General features: G+C 42.2%; 1 protein-coding gene across 1 annotated transcript in view; it reads left to right on the top strand.

Moving 5' to 3' along the window:
* Positions 1-14,992, top strand: part of FRAS1 (Fraser extracellular matrix complex subunit 1) — a 175,422-nt gene that overhangs the window by 58,096 nt on the left and 102,334 nt on the right. The window contains exons 17-21 of the mRNA XM_063310434.1: positions 291-434; positions 1,180-1,320; positions 3,008-3,278; positions 4,087-4,171; positions 7,403-7,743. Coding sequence (XP_063166504.1) covers positions 291-434; positions 1,180-1,320; positions 3,008-3,278; positions 4,087-4,171; positions 7,403-7,743 — 982 coding nt within the window. The remainder of the gene's footprint in view (positions 1-290; positions 435-1,179; positions 1,321-3,007; positions 3,279-4,086; positions 4,172-7,402; positions 7,744-14,992) is intronic.

The following is a 14,992-nucleotide window of genomic DNA, read 5'->3' as shown; positions in this document are numbered from 1 at the left end:
AATGGGGCTAAGGTAAAGAATGGCATTGGTGTTGATTGGGATTTGGGTGGGAGATACTGGAAATTTAAAATTTTTTGAAAAGCATTCCTGACGAAGGCAGTGACAATTAATGTCCGTAATGCTGCTAAGAAACCTTCATGGTTGCAGTCGTCAGGAGCTGAGCTTAAGATAATGCTTTGTTCACTGTCCTGTTTCTTGGGGTGGGGTGTGTGAGAAAAGCATAAGGTCAGTTGCTATTTCCCATGTAAGTCCAGAAACGATCCTTTCTGACTTCTTATGGGGCTTTTCAGGATGCGATGATGACCACTGCCTCCAGTGTGACGGCCCTGGCAAATGTGTGCGCTGCCAGGCTCCATTCCTTCTCCTGGAATCACAGTGTGTCTTGTCTTGTGGAAAGCAGTACTATGGAGACCACGAAAGGCAGATATGCCTAGGTAAATGAATTAGGGGATTAAAAGTTAAACATGCTTGAATGCCCAGAGCAATCTGAGTAAATTAAAAAAAATGCAGAAGTACACATCAGAGATTTCAGCCATTGCGACAGAATCATTATTCCAACAGTCATGCTTCATTTAAACAAAAACAACCCCCTCCCTTTTTAAAAAATTGATTTGCAGAAGGTGTCATAGGAACAACTTTGGCAGAAGTCCTCTCTTATTTATTTTACTTTGTATTCTGCTGTGTGGTTGGAATGACAGCTCAATAGTGAAGCAAATTCAGTCCATGATATCTTTACGAATTTTTGGAGAAGGTAATGATTAGGCTAGATGGATGATCCCCATCCTTCTACCCTCCATATGTGATGGAGTTTTAACTCCAAGTCCTAGCTAATATGCGCTAGTTAGGAATTGCATTTTCAAGCATTTGGGGCACAGAACAGGAAAGGCTGGCATAAGACTCCTTCTGATAATGAGTGAGGAAGCTGAGGCGGCTTTATGCAGGTACACCAGCCCACCTCCCCTTTTCTCAGCTTGTTAACATCACATTGTTGGTATTTGATGGCAAATAAAATAGTGTGGCTTTTTAAATTAGCCATTGGATTTCAACAACATCAAGCGTGATGGCAAATGCAAATGTGTTCAGACTTAAGTATCATTGATTAAAGTAGTTACATGACCTTGTTTTCTGAGTTAAAGAATGCCTATCACAGCATCTTACTCACTTGTCCTTTTATGCTAGCTTGCCCCAAGGGATGCTTGGAGTGTGATAGTTCCATCAGATGCCAAGTTTGTAATTCTACTACGTTTCTTCAGAAAGGCCTTTGTGTTTCTGACTGCGAGCATAGCTTCTACAGGAACCCCCCGAGCCGGGAGTGCAAATGTGAGTTTCTCCCTCCACCCATTATATCTAGCAGAGATGTTAATATGCTTCAGCTGCAGTTTCCCATTTTTAAGATTAAAAACAAAACAATGATTTCACAAGACTGAAAATTAGTGAGAAACATCTGTGGTGTATCTGCATCACAGGCATAGTCTGGGTTCACACTGCACACTAAGCTATGGTTTGTTTGAACCATGGCTTGTTGAGTAAACCATAAGGCTTGAGTACATACAGTACACTAAGATATAAACCATGGGTTGTAATCTGTGATGACTGGGTCCCTGCACTAACATTAGCTGAAGTGCCTCCAAACACATGGTGATTTATTGTGCTGAGTGAGTACAGCCAGAATTATTGTCAGTTTGAAGAAACCTGGCATATTTCTGCGTGTGTCTGCACTGGGGAGAAATTTTGGAGAAAATTTTTTGCTGTCCTACAAACTACAGCTCTGAGAATTCTTTGAGAGAAATTTAGGATTATAAAGCATTTTGAACAGAATATACATTTACAACAGATATTGGTCTAATAAAGGATGATGTTGACTAACATTTTATGTCTCCCTGGGCATCCTTTCCTCATTCCTCCTGAAGCATCATGGGTATTGCCTTTAAGTTGCTAGAAATTTCTTCCGGAGATTCCTAATACCCTCTTTTCCACTTACTCAAATTCAAATTCTATTTTGGTCACAGACCAGCGTAAGGCAACACGAAAGCATAAAAGTATTACAGCCATTCCGGCAGTAAGAGTCTAGTCAGTGAGATGTAAAATATGAAAGATGCCTAAAAGCTGACATTACTAACAAGATGCTATATAGTGTTACAAACTATACAGTAAAGATTAATACTAATAATTAATACTAATACTGAAACTATAAAAATGATGAGGTGAAAATACAATATTGGATAGAAATCCAAATAAAAGAATGAGAAATGAGAAAATTAAACAATAATAACAAAGGTGTAAAAATATGGATGTGGTCCTCATTTGAGGACTCTTGTTAGCTGTCAATTTCTGATGGATTTTACACACTCGTGTGCAAAATACGGTGACTTTATATGTCACGGAGGGAGCGTTCTGCAAGAGTAATTAATAAGCAGAGACTAGACAACAAAAATGACATAAAACAACAAAAATGACATAAAAATAGCAGCTGAGAAGACTCACAAATAAAGTGAGGGCTCAGTCACATGGTTGTGGCCCTAATCTTGATTTTTTTTGGCCCCCAGCCATTGCAGATACCCCTGTCAGACATTAGCAGCATGACACTTGCAGGCTGTAGAAGATGCATTGCCACCAAAGAGCTCCCACAACTCTCCAGAAGTAAATACAAAGAGATCTATCTTCAAAATGTCTGAAATCTCGTGAGATGAGTAAATCTTGTGATATTTTATCAGCTTCCTATGAGAACGCCAAAACCTTTTTGCAGGGAGCAGGGACATCCTGGACAAGTTTTCAACCCATGGCTTAATTGCTACAACAGCAGTGCACTTACCACACTCTGCAGAGTGAGTGGGCCAGGGTAGTTGTTTGGTTGGTGAATTAGGAGGAAGAAAGTAGACATAGACCTATCCAACGTACATTTTTTTTTATTAACCAGCTGCAAATTTGAAAGCAAAAGGACCAATAAATTGAGTTTATTTCAAGAAAGGAGTTCAGTGCTGAATTTTGTTTCTTTGTTTTGTTTTAGCTTCTGGGCCTGCTCCTGGACTTAAGGCAAAAAGCCTACTCTTGGTAGGAATTGGTGGGATGAAGCTACTAGATGGTTCTGTGCTGGAGGTGGAAAACCTAGAGAGTTATGGAGAAGCCCTCTTGTTCCATGTGGCAGTCCCTCCAACCAATGGTAGGCTGGTGGTCCTGGCTGAAGGGAAAGAAAGAGAACTTAGCCAGCATGACCATTTCACCTGGGAGGAGATGAAGGAGCAGCGTGTTTTCTTTCTGCATGACAAAATGAAATCCAGGTGATTTGGTGTTTCTTTACATCTTCTGTTGCAGAGAAGGAGAGTGTCAGAAGGGCCTTTCAAAGGACCTTCAAATACCTTCAAACTGGGCTTAGTTCTTAAAAGTTTTCCTCACGATAAATTGCAATCAACTGATTTAAAACTGATTCCTGAAAGTTGCTGAACTGCTGGCAGCTGGGATGTGATTCCATGTGATGGGTGTTCATATGCATTTTGCAGTTACGCAGTCACCTTGAAAATGGGCATTGTTTTAGGTTCGGAATTCAGAATCTTGAAGGTCTTAGTTTTCTTCATAAATACAGTATATGACTGTGGACCTTCAAGAAGCTATATAAAAGGAAGGGGTTGAAAGGGTGTGAGTCAGTGAGAGCTCCTTAATGAAATCTAAATTTGTGGGCAGATTTGAAGATGGCACAAGAGGACCATTCCTGGCTCTGAAACCGAGAGGCTGTCACAAGCAGATCCAGTTTGGGGTAGTGGTTAAGGTGCTGGCCTAGAAACTAGGAGATTGTGAGTTCTAGTCCTCCCTTAGGCATGACAACCAGGTGGGTGACTTTGGACCAGTCCTTTTCTCTCAGCCCAGCCCACCTCACAGGGTTGTCATTGCAGGGAAAATAAGAACGGACAGTATTATTATGCTGCCTTGATTTATACAATAATAAATGAAAATAGGCTCCATTTGGACAAGCTTCAAACACTAGAAAAATGTACAGCTTCTGCTGTCCTGAATGAATGATAATGTGTACCTATCTACATAGCAGTAAATTAAATCTATATTAATATAATATCATATTGGGGTTTCCTATAGGAATGGCCAGTTTTTCCTGACGCTCAGCTATCAGCAGTCTATATCTGAGCCAGCAATATTCACTGTTCGAGCCCTATCAATACAGGTAAGGCAGAGGATGGGTGGATTTCTATTTTTGAACAGGCTGGAGGGGAGAATGCATATTTACAGTATTTCTCTGCTTGCTTGTAAGATTCCAGTAACAATGAGGTGGAATAATAAGGATTTCTTACTTGTTTGATTGCTGTCCCATACTGGCATACATTTAAAGCATAAATGCAAAAAGTAAAACCACAGTTTTGCAGACTTATATATGATTCCCAGCACCAGTTTAGGTCTTAAAGCTGCACATCCCCTAATTAATTCTAATTCTGAACTAATCTTTCCAGACCAGTGTTTCTCAACCTTAACTCCAGAATTCCCCAGCCAGCCATATCTTAAAGTTGCCAAGGTTGAGAAACACTGGTCTAGACATTTGCTGTTATCTTCATTCATTCCACCTTTTCACTCTGTTTGCCATAAATAGATGGGAAATGCTTTGAATATGACCCAAGGCAAGATTAGAATAATAACAGAAGGACTGAGTAACTCTTCTCCCCTGCTTTCCATCTCAGGTTCCTCACCTTATAAAACTTTCTCATGCCCTCTATCAAGGATGCCATCTGTTCCACAGATAATGGAACACTGTTGTGAAGTTTTTCAAAAAAACTGAATTATCAGATACCAGTATCATGTATCTTGATCATCCTGATGTCAGAAAACACATCTGTGGTCCTCAAGAGGTGAAATGTAATCAGCAAGAGAACACAGGGCCTGCATGCCAGAGGCATCTCAAACTGAAAATTGCTGGCTGGACCAATAGGTTGGGATTAAGCTCTAAACCAGGTTTGTTAGCTGAAAAACATAACTGCAGTTTCCAGCAATCTGATAAAACATGCAGTCAATTAAAAAGACCACAGTAAATACCCTTAAAATCAGAATGGTAAACTGTACAAAATAACTAGTATTAATAATAATAGGAGAAAATAAATAGCACAAGTAAAATGCAAGACAAATAATGGGACGTAGCAGTTCAATTGAAATTAAAACAAAAAAAAAGGCAGAGATTGGAATTAGTCACCAAACCCTTGGCCGAAGAGTTCCATCTGTTGTAGGACTTCTGGAATGTTAAGAGAGATGGTGCAAATCTTAATTCCAGGAGGAATTACTGTAAATTGGGTAACAATGTGTCCCTCAGCGGCTAAAGACCAGGGAGTAGGTAAAGACCTGGGAGGACCAAGCAATAGGAGATGGGGAAGCAGGACTGGGATGCTCAGGTTGGCTTCCCACAGTATTGGGTGTATTCGGGGGAACACCACCCCTCCACTTGCTTGGCTCTAGTGGAGGAGATGGCACCCTGCCTTGTGCTTAGTCCCTGGAGCTTTTGGGCTGGCATTGCTCAATGTCTCTGCTCCTTTGCCTTCTAAGCTTGCCATGTCCCATCAAAGACCAAACAGGGAGGTGCCCAGGCCCATCTTAAAAAAGACATATAACAACCAGTTCTTGTGAGTCAAACCAATCCAGCTATTTAACATCCCTCGTTTAATCTGGATGCGTTTAGCCTCCTGGGTTTGTATGCCTTCTACCTCCCAAATGGTAACTTGACCACCATTTTCCATAATCTGCCCAAATATTGTCTTAAGACTCTGGAAAGCTTAAAGGAAGATTCATAAGGACACAGCATGAACTGATAACCCTCATTGTCTATCTGAAGAAGCTGATTCATTCTTTTTGAAAAGCATGTGGGAAAAGCACTCGTTTCACTGAATCAGATCATTTGCTAGCTTTCAGATTTCAACACATTTAGTGCCTCAAGCCTTGTTTAAGTTTGTTTGTTTTTTTACATCAGGTTCAGGAGAAGCCAGGATAATTCTCAAACTGGAATACTGGCAGCTCTTAAAACATTGCAGGTGACATATCGTTTGAAGGGCTCATTCTGGATATTGTGGACTTCTCTCAGTGGGGGAAACTGAAAGAGATGAATTTTCTTTCTAAATTTCATCTCAGAGAGGGTTCAACCAGCAATTAGTGTTCAGTGCTTATGTGCTAGTTTAACCTACCTAATGTGATTGAACAAAAGATGGACTGTCAGAAATTTGTTCAAAAGGTCCAGGTTCAATCTCTCTGTCATTTCTAAACCCAGATGGATAGAACTGTTCGTTCAGCCACACTTGGATGTCCTGGTCTGTAGGACATTCCTTACTTTTTCTCCAATTTTCCCCTGACAAAAATCTGTTCCTCCATCTTCAACTTTTTCTTGGAACTATTAGAAGCAGTTTAGTGATCTGAGGACTAGCAACCTTTCTCTTGCCAGATGCTTGCCAGATGTGTCCGACTAAGAACTAACAGAGCCGAACTGCAATGTATCAGGAGAAAACCAGGCTGGGGAAGCGTATTCATTTTCTGCATAATTATTGGGATAATACAAAGCCTGCAATATTTACTGGGAACAGCTTTCATGGAATAATTTCCCCCCTTTTTACTTGCATTTCTGCTGCTTCATTAAAATGCAGCAGGTACTCTGGATTTTGGATTTCATTCCTGAGTTCCTTGTGAGGGCTGCATGTCACTGAATGTACACTATAGAGGGATGCAAAACATTTTAAGGTAAATGCTTCCTGATCCCAGGTCATGCTCTTCTGATTTTATTAGAAGTATGCCAACCTGTAAATAGACCATGTATGGTGTAAAACAAAGGTTGGAGAGGCTGGAATATTTTGGCAAAAGCGTTGGAATACTTTTGGTGAGATCATAATGAAGCATAGCTGTTCCAAGGTTGGAATGAGATGCTTTGGAGTTATAGCATTTCAACCTTGAAGCATTTCATGCACAGGTATTCTCCATTCTGCCACCTCAGTCTTTTCAGCTCAGTCTGTTGCACAGGTGAAATGGTCTCCCCCGTCCATCCTTCAGTCCTTCCCTCTCCTCTCAACAGAATTGGTTTACAATTTGAAGAGTCCGGCCCTCTGAAAACATGCTGTGTCTGTAAGAATGTGTGCCAACCACAAGTGCACATATGTGTGTTCTGGTTTGCCAAACCAAGGACAAAATGTCTCTACAGCTGTGTTTTGATGTTTCATGTAGGCTAGTGTGAGGCATTGAAAAACATTCCCAAAGTAGACAATAGCAAACCATTTCTGTACTGTTGTCAAGAAGACGGCATGGTTGTGTCCATGTAATCACCAGGAGCTGAACTCAAACCCTAGAACACCTTAAAAAAAAAACTCAATTCCAAAGCAGAGAAGATACATTGCACTACCAGCAACTCAGGAACTGATTTTTTGTTATTCTGTTTCAGCCTCCTTATGTCCTCAGGAATGAAGTCCTCTTTGTTAGTAAAGGGAATGCTGGAACCATCACCAACCTCTTGCTTGATATCCAAGATAGGGATAATCCCCAAGATGTAACAGTGACCATTTTAGATCCTCCAAAACATGGGCAATTAGTCAAGCTTCCAGGAGATGGCCCATTGGCTCTGCATGCCTTCAGCCTTGATGAACTTTCCGGAGGATTCATGCATTATATTCATGACGGATCTAACAGTTTGGAAGACACAGCGGTCCTGCAAGTGAGCGATGGGTACCACTTTCAGAATATACTGTTTTGCATCAAGATAGATCTAAAGGTAAGACCTCTGAAGTTGTACCAGGGATAATTACTTTGATGCCCAACAGCATTTGAGAGGGTAACAGCCACCATCCTTGACTGTTGGTCATGTTGGAGCTGATGGGGTAACAGTTGTACATTCAGTCCACATTGTAGATCTAATACACATTTCTGTACTTATTTATTTAGAAGTCACTTAAAGGACTTAGTCTCAAGGGAATACTCCTGCAGCTTTAAATCATCTTCTCTTTCCAGAAAGTGCTGGGTACAATAATTCTGTCCCTAGGGGTATCTCCATCAAAGCATTTTTCATATTTTCCCCCCAGCCTATAATTTGTAGGGAGTTGGAGGTGAGAAAGCCATATCAGTTGAAAGCAACAAAAACATCCATGCACATAGAAAACTATCGTATCAGGGAGACCGATTCTGGCTTCCTCCTTTTAATTTTAATAATGTTATTATATTGAAGTAATTAACAGAAGAAAAACATAAATATATATGGCCTGGAAAATAATGTTAGAAACAGAAAAAAATGTTGGTTCTATTCTGCTTCTTGGAAATAAGATAGTGTCAGTGATGTGCCTTACATGTGAATGGAAGATGGGTGAAGCACATGCTTCTTAGCAACCACAGTTGAGTGATGCATCTGCAAAGAGTGATGGAACTGACACAAAGGGATATAAACAATTTAGGGCTTTAATTAAGATGCCCATCAAGAACAGCAGATGTAAAATTCGGCTGCATCTGCACCCCAGAGATATTGTGTAACAAAGAAGTGGCTATGTGTTTGTAGAGGTGTGATTCAGTCATGGGAAGAGCTCTGGAAATCTCAGCTTCAGCTTGAGGGCAGTCATTAGATAATGCTAACCTGATTTAGCATTTCTTGCACAAACTTCTTCGGATCCATTTGGGCTCAAACCTCCCATCTTCCCTGCTTTACTTTCTTTCAATGTGGCTTGTGGGAGGACTACTGTTGAGTTTTATGCTGGATTTACACATCCTGCTATGCTGCCTGGATTTGTACAACCCACTAAGCTACTGTGAATTTGCTAGAGCCATGAAACCTGTTATCCATAGATGATAGCCACGATTCTCCAAATATACCCATAATTTTGTAGGACAGTCAAAACTTGCAAGACCTTTGCATCCTTGCATAAGATCTTATGAGGTTTTGCTATAGTTTACTTTTAAATATTTTAATCTAAAACCCCCTTTGCACTCCTACAATATCACGTGTGTGCAAAACATTTGGAAAGATGGCGAACCTGTATGCTGTGCCCTAAACCTGGGATGGAGGAATATTTAAAATATGTATCATCCTATGATGAATCATCTTCCAGAATTGCTGAGTTTTGTGACCTGGCCACAGTTATGAAAGAGGGATCCAACCTAGTTGTTACATTTCCAGCAGTTTTTTGAATATGTATTATTATCTAGTGTAGCAATCAACTCTGGAGTAATATAACAGTGAAAAAAATCCAATGCCAGTTTCCTCTGCCTGTAATATATGCAGAGAATTAGGTACTTGTCTTCCATTGATAGTCTCATAGTTGTATATCAGTTGTCCTGTTTAGATTCTGTATCCATTTAATCTTGCAGCCTTTGTCTTCTTCAGATTCTGAATTGTATTTTAATAGCAATTAGATATAAGCCCTAGCAGATGTTCTGAGTTTTGTTTTATAAGGGTTTAAAATATGATGAAACCTCTACATTTGTCATCTTATTTTTTTAAGCTCTTTTTGAACTATACTACTTATTTGAATACATTGAAACTAATGAGGTGTTTTGGACCATTCCAAGGAGGGAGTCTCAAAAGATTTCATCTTTATTTGATTAAATGTTAAATCTTGCAGTCTATAGGAATTATTATCCCTGCCAATCAATTTTTAGCAAGTTTGTCTTCATGAAATTAAATAAAGTTTAAGCAAGAGACATTGAAACCTGGACTTACTCTTCTTTTGTATTTATCCCATAGTTTTAATAAGCTATGTATAATTAAGTGGTCTTTTATGCACTGAGTACTTATTATTTGTATCAGAGCATATATGCAGACCTCCTGAAAGTCCTGGTCCCTCCATAGGAATAAACCCACATTTTTTTTAATCCATTCAATTGTGTTCAATTCTTGGAGACTGCCTGGACAAGTCCCTGCAGTTTTCTTGGCAAGGTTTTTCAGAAGTGGTTTGCCATTGCCTCCTTCCTAGGGCTGAGAGAAAGTGACTGGCCCAAGGTTACCCAGATGGCTTTGTGCCTCAGGTGGGACTAGAACTCCCAGTCTCCCAGTTTCCAGCCTGGTGCCTTACACCAAACTGGCTCCCAAACCAACATATGGTGATATAATCCAATCTGTGATCCAGGTCAAACAGCTAAACTGATAGGATAGCTTAAAATTTAGTACAGCCAATCTACCTCATGTTTTGCATCTAAAAGAATGAGTTTTATCCTCAGTCTTTTATTTGACCAAATGAAATTACTTGTTCATCTTTGCCAATCATCCCATTCTTATTAGGATAATCTCAGATAAAAAAATGATCCTTGGTAAGCTACTCATTTTTACTTCCAATATTGTTCCTAGCCAAGATAGATTTAGTTTTTTCCACCTTAAAATATCCTTCTATTTTTCCAGATCTGTAAATAATTATTTTTGAATACACCATTATTGTTTTTATTTAAGTAAATCTGCAAATACTTGATTGGTTTAGCACTGTTATTAAACCCTGTTGTTTGTTTCAAAAACTGTTTTTCCTCTTCAGATAGATTCCATTTAAACATCTGTGTCTTATCCTTATTAATCCAGTATCCTGATTCCAAGCTGTACTCTTGTATATGTTTGATTGTCAATTCTAAGGAATACTTTGGATGAGTCACTGCGAGGTCAACATCATTAGGATGTAATTTTAACTTATGCTCTTGATTTGCCAATTTGACTCCTGAAATTTTACTCTCTTGCTATATCATCCATGCCAGTGGTTCTAATGCCAATAAAAACAGAGGAGAGAAGGAACAATCTTGTCTTGTCCCTTTTAACATACATTTTTACCATACATTTTTAGGGCGTGTTAACAATTTACATTCACAATTACCTTAGCTTCTGGTTCATTGTAAATATTCTATATCAGTGAAAGAAAATATAAGCCTCCTCAATTTGTTTTCTTCCCGAATGTAAAAGGCCATTCCAAATTATCGAAAGCTTTCTCTGTCGCGTCGCGCGACCAGTCCTTCGCCCTTCGGTCTATGGGATTCCCTGGGGGGGAATGAGCCAACGATTCCCTCGCAAGGGTGAGGTCGAAAAAACAACGGTAGGTACAGGATTCTTTTGTGGTGAGAGACGCCACATCTCAGGAGGTTGCTGGTACTGCCTCCTGGTGCCACGCCCCCACCTCCTTTTATTCCGCAGTTCTATCAGGGCGGGGGAGTGAGTACAAAGAGAATAGGGAAATACAAGTCATGCCCTTATAAGGGAATATACAGCATTCTGAGGCTACGTGAGAGACATGCAATCTAGCTGTGCAGTAATGGAGTCAGGTTCGTCACATTTCCACCTTTTTTATTTAATTTTGTCCTCCCCCCAGAGGGTCTGAGTCGGGGAGCCAGGGACTCTTCAGTCCAAGGAGACCCATCCCAGCGTCCTGTCTCGGGGGGTAGTGTGACTGGGGGTCCTTGTCCATTTCCGATTCACTATCAGAGGACCATCCCAAGAGTGGTGTTTTCTCCATACCTACAGCAGTGACCAGGTGTTGAACAGCAAGCTTTGTCTCGGATACCTCTGAGTCCAATGTATGAAGTCTCTGCTTTAAGAAGCGGAGAACGCGACCCAGCACACAGGGGCCTATGGTGCATGCGAGAATCAATAACAGGAGGGGCCCCAACAGAGTGGACAACAGTGTGGTTAGCCATGGAGAAATGCTAAACATATTTTGATACCATGACATGGATTGTTGGCGCTCCAATTCCCTTGTTTTTAAACGGGAATTGAGCTCTTTCATAGAGTCCAATACTACTCCTGAGTTGTCGGCATAAAAACAGCAGTCTTCCTTTAGAGCAACACACAGTCCCCCTTGTTTGAGGAACAGAAGGTCGAGACCCCTACGATTTTGCAAAACCACTTCGGATAGAGAGGTAAGGGAATCTTGTAGCGCCACAATAGATTGTTCGATGGCGCGAAGGTCAGTGTCAATGATAGCACTAAGGTGACGCAGGTTCTGATCATTGACAACAAGGGCTGACACACCGGTGGCGGCTCCGGCCGCACCTAAGCCCAGTAGGACTGATAAAGTTACAGCAGTCACTACTTCGCGCTTAGCCTTGAGGGGGTAATGAGGGGGTTCTAAAATGGAGATAAGTTCGTCAGGGGAATAGATAGAGATTTTGGGGAGTAGGAGCACCTGAATACAAAAGGCGTTAGTTCGTAACAAAGTATCACCGTATACACATGCGGTGAGGCCAGAAGAACATGCCCAAACAGAGTTGTTCCCAGGGATAAAGTATTGCCCTGTCAAGCGGGCAGAGATATTACCAGAGGTAGTGTAGAGTACACCGTAGCCACCATGGCCGGTGTAACCGTTGATGTTCAAGCGATTTTTTGGAAGATAGAGGGCACAGTGATCATGAGAAGAATTAAGGCAATATTGAGTATAGTTAGCAGGAACACGGCCAAGGCAGCAGCCCTGCCCTATTATAGAGGTGATAGTCAACGTGGTGTTTTGCCAGCGGCAGGAGGAGGCTGAGGTAGAGTTTCGGATAGGGTCAGGAGAACCGACTGCTTCATAGAATGGTGGAGAGGAAGACAAACAAAGCCAACATCGAGATGTGTTAGAAGCAGTGTGAACAAGGGAAAAGGAGGAGTTAAGAAGAGAGACAAGGGGGTTTTTTTGTTTGGTGAGGGGTTTAAGAAAGGTGGAGTGAATGTCGTCGGCATTGGGCCCAACAGGTGGGGACTGAGGGAGAGTGACCTGTCGTTGAATGTAGAATATGTTGCCATAATGAAACCCGGGCCATCCGGCATATATACGACCTCCCCATTTTACACCTGAGTCCCAGGCATTCCCCTGAGCTTTTCCTGCAGCAGTGAATTGTACAATAACCGGATTACATTTATTCCAACCCTGATTGGTCGCGGTGCACTCAATGTCCTCTCTCAACCGAGTGAGAGTGATGTAATCAGTCTTATACGGAGGGGTCCAGTAGATGTGGCCGGTGGAAACGCAGGACCAAGACTTGCAAAAGTAATCTGCTAAGCCTCCGCAGTCGTGCACGTGGTCAGGGCGGGTGTCATGTCCTGGGCACACATACAGGGGATACCTTTTAACGATGGAGTGGCTGGGCGGGGTGCCGTCCAGCCTCCTGTAGGCTGTCACTCCTAAAAGCATTTCTGAAAAGTCAAAATACAGGTTAGGGAAACAAGATACAATTGGGCTATAACAAAAGGAGGTATTCAGGATCTGACCCAAGGCATCGCAGATTGTCCAGGTGATACTGTAAGGGCGATGCGATCCCTGGGCGTCAGATGCCAGCAGGCGTCGTCCCTGCCAACGGGCGGGCTCAGGAAGGGAGAGTTGAAACAAGGTGAGCGTAAGGCGAGATGAGGTGGCGAACCCCTTAATTAATTTTGTTATTTCACAGTGATATTGTCCTAGATCGGTCAACTGTACGTTGGTGATAGCAAGGGTAGTTTGGCGAAAGTGATAAGTGATGGAGTAGGAATCGCCATCTTGGAGAAGAGTGTTGTTGCGAAACCAGCGCCAGAAGGTGCCTTTTCTTTTGATGGGAGAGCGTTGAAGACATTCCATGGCGTTGGATGCTGAGCTGCGGCCGATGGTGGCAGGGTAGCGTAAACGATGGGTTCGAATGAGAGAGGTTGTTTTAGGGTTCGTTGTGAGGGGAGCAAAGATGGAAGAGAGATAACAGAGAAGGAGGGTCAAGGAGGTGCTTGTCAGGAGGCTGCCCATGATACGGCCGGATACAGCGAGCAGGAACCCAGAGCACTCGATCAGGAAGTTGCACAGCAGCGTAGCCTTTTCCCCAGGTGACGAGTTGCGCAGGGCCTTTCCACTCAGGGCTGGGCAGTTGCCTAAAATAAACAAGGGGACGGGAAGAGGGAACTACTGGCTTAGAAAAGTGTCGAGATGCAGCCGTAGCAGGGGGGGTACCGGTAAGATTAAGGAAATTTAAGGGAAACAAGGTGAGATTAAGGATATTTTGTAACATCGGGAGGCTTGGGGGGCCTAAGGCCTTTTTCCCCGTTTGCCGATCAAGGGCATTCTTTAGGGTCTGGTTAGCCCTTTCCACAATAGCCTGACCTTGGCTGTTGAATGGTATACCGAATCTGTGGGTAATGGACCACTTACGGCAAAACTCAGCAAAGGGAGTGCTGACGTAAGCAGGGCCATTGTCAGTTTTCAAAGTTTTGGGACATCCCGATGTGACGAAAGTGCGAATACAATGATTGATTACGTTTTTCGTGGCTTCTCCTCTTTGCAAAGTTGCCAGGATGAATCCCGAATAAGTATCCACAGATACATGGATATACTTCCAAGGTGCAAAAGAGGGATAATGAGTGACATCCATCTGCCATGTGTCACAAGCTTGGATACCCCTGGGATTAACTCCCTCAGGGATGCACTTTGCCTGCAAACTGCAGGTTGGACATTGTTGAAGAATGGCGGTAGCTTCTTGATATGTAATGCCAAATTGGCGCACCAATGCTTTTTTATTTTGGTGGAAATAAGCATGGCTGTCCCCTGCTAAAAGCTGCGGAGGAAGAGGGGAAGAGGCCATAATTTTGCAAGCCTCATCTGCCATGTGGTTGCCTTCGGACAGGAAACCGGGTAGCTGTTGGTGGCTTCTAATATGCGCTACAAACAAAGGGGATGTTCTGTCCTTCAGGAGAGTTTGAAGCTGCAAAAAAAGCGTCATGAGAGAGGGGGGGGTAACAGGGGAAATATATGCATCAAACATGGCCACAGCCATTTGAGTGACATACATACTATCTAATATAACATTCAAAGGCTGTTCTGGGAAAAGGGACAAGGCTAACAGAAAAGCGGCTAACTCAGCCTGTTGGGCAGATGCTTGTGGGCCTGTTAGGCGTTTATGCCATTTGCAATTATTTTGCCATGTACAAGCCCCTATGGTTTTGGAGCCGTCTGTAAAAACAGTGAGGGCTTCCTTGAGTGGCTGCTGAACGAACGGCGAGGTTAGTGTGAAGGGTACTGTTCGCAACAGTTGCAATCGAGGATCAGGGGGAAGATGGCATGACACCTGGCCACACCAGTCCTCCAAG

The sequence above is a fragment of the Candoia aspera genome, chromosome 8 (genome assembly GCF_035149785.1).
Source record: "Candoia aspera isolate rCanAsp1 chromosome 8, rCanAsp1.hap2, whole genome shotgun sequence".
Classification (NCBI taxonomy): domain Eukaryota; kingdom Metazoa; phylum Chordata; class Lepidosauria; order Squamata; family Boidae; genus Candoia; species Candoia aspera.
The sequence above is the reverse complement of the archived record's forward strand: the minus strand, read 5'-3'. Positions and strand labels throughout refer to the sequence as shown.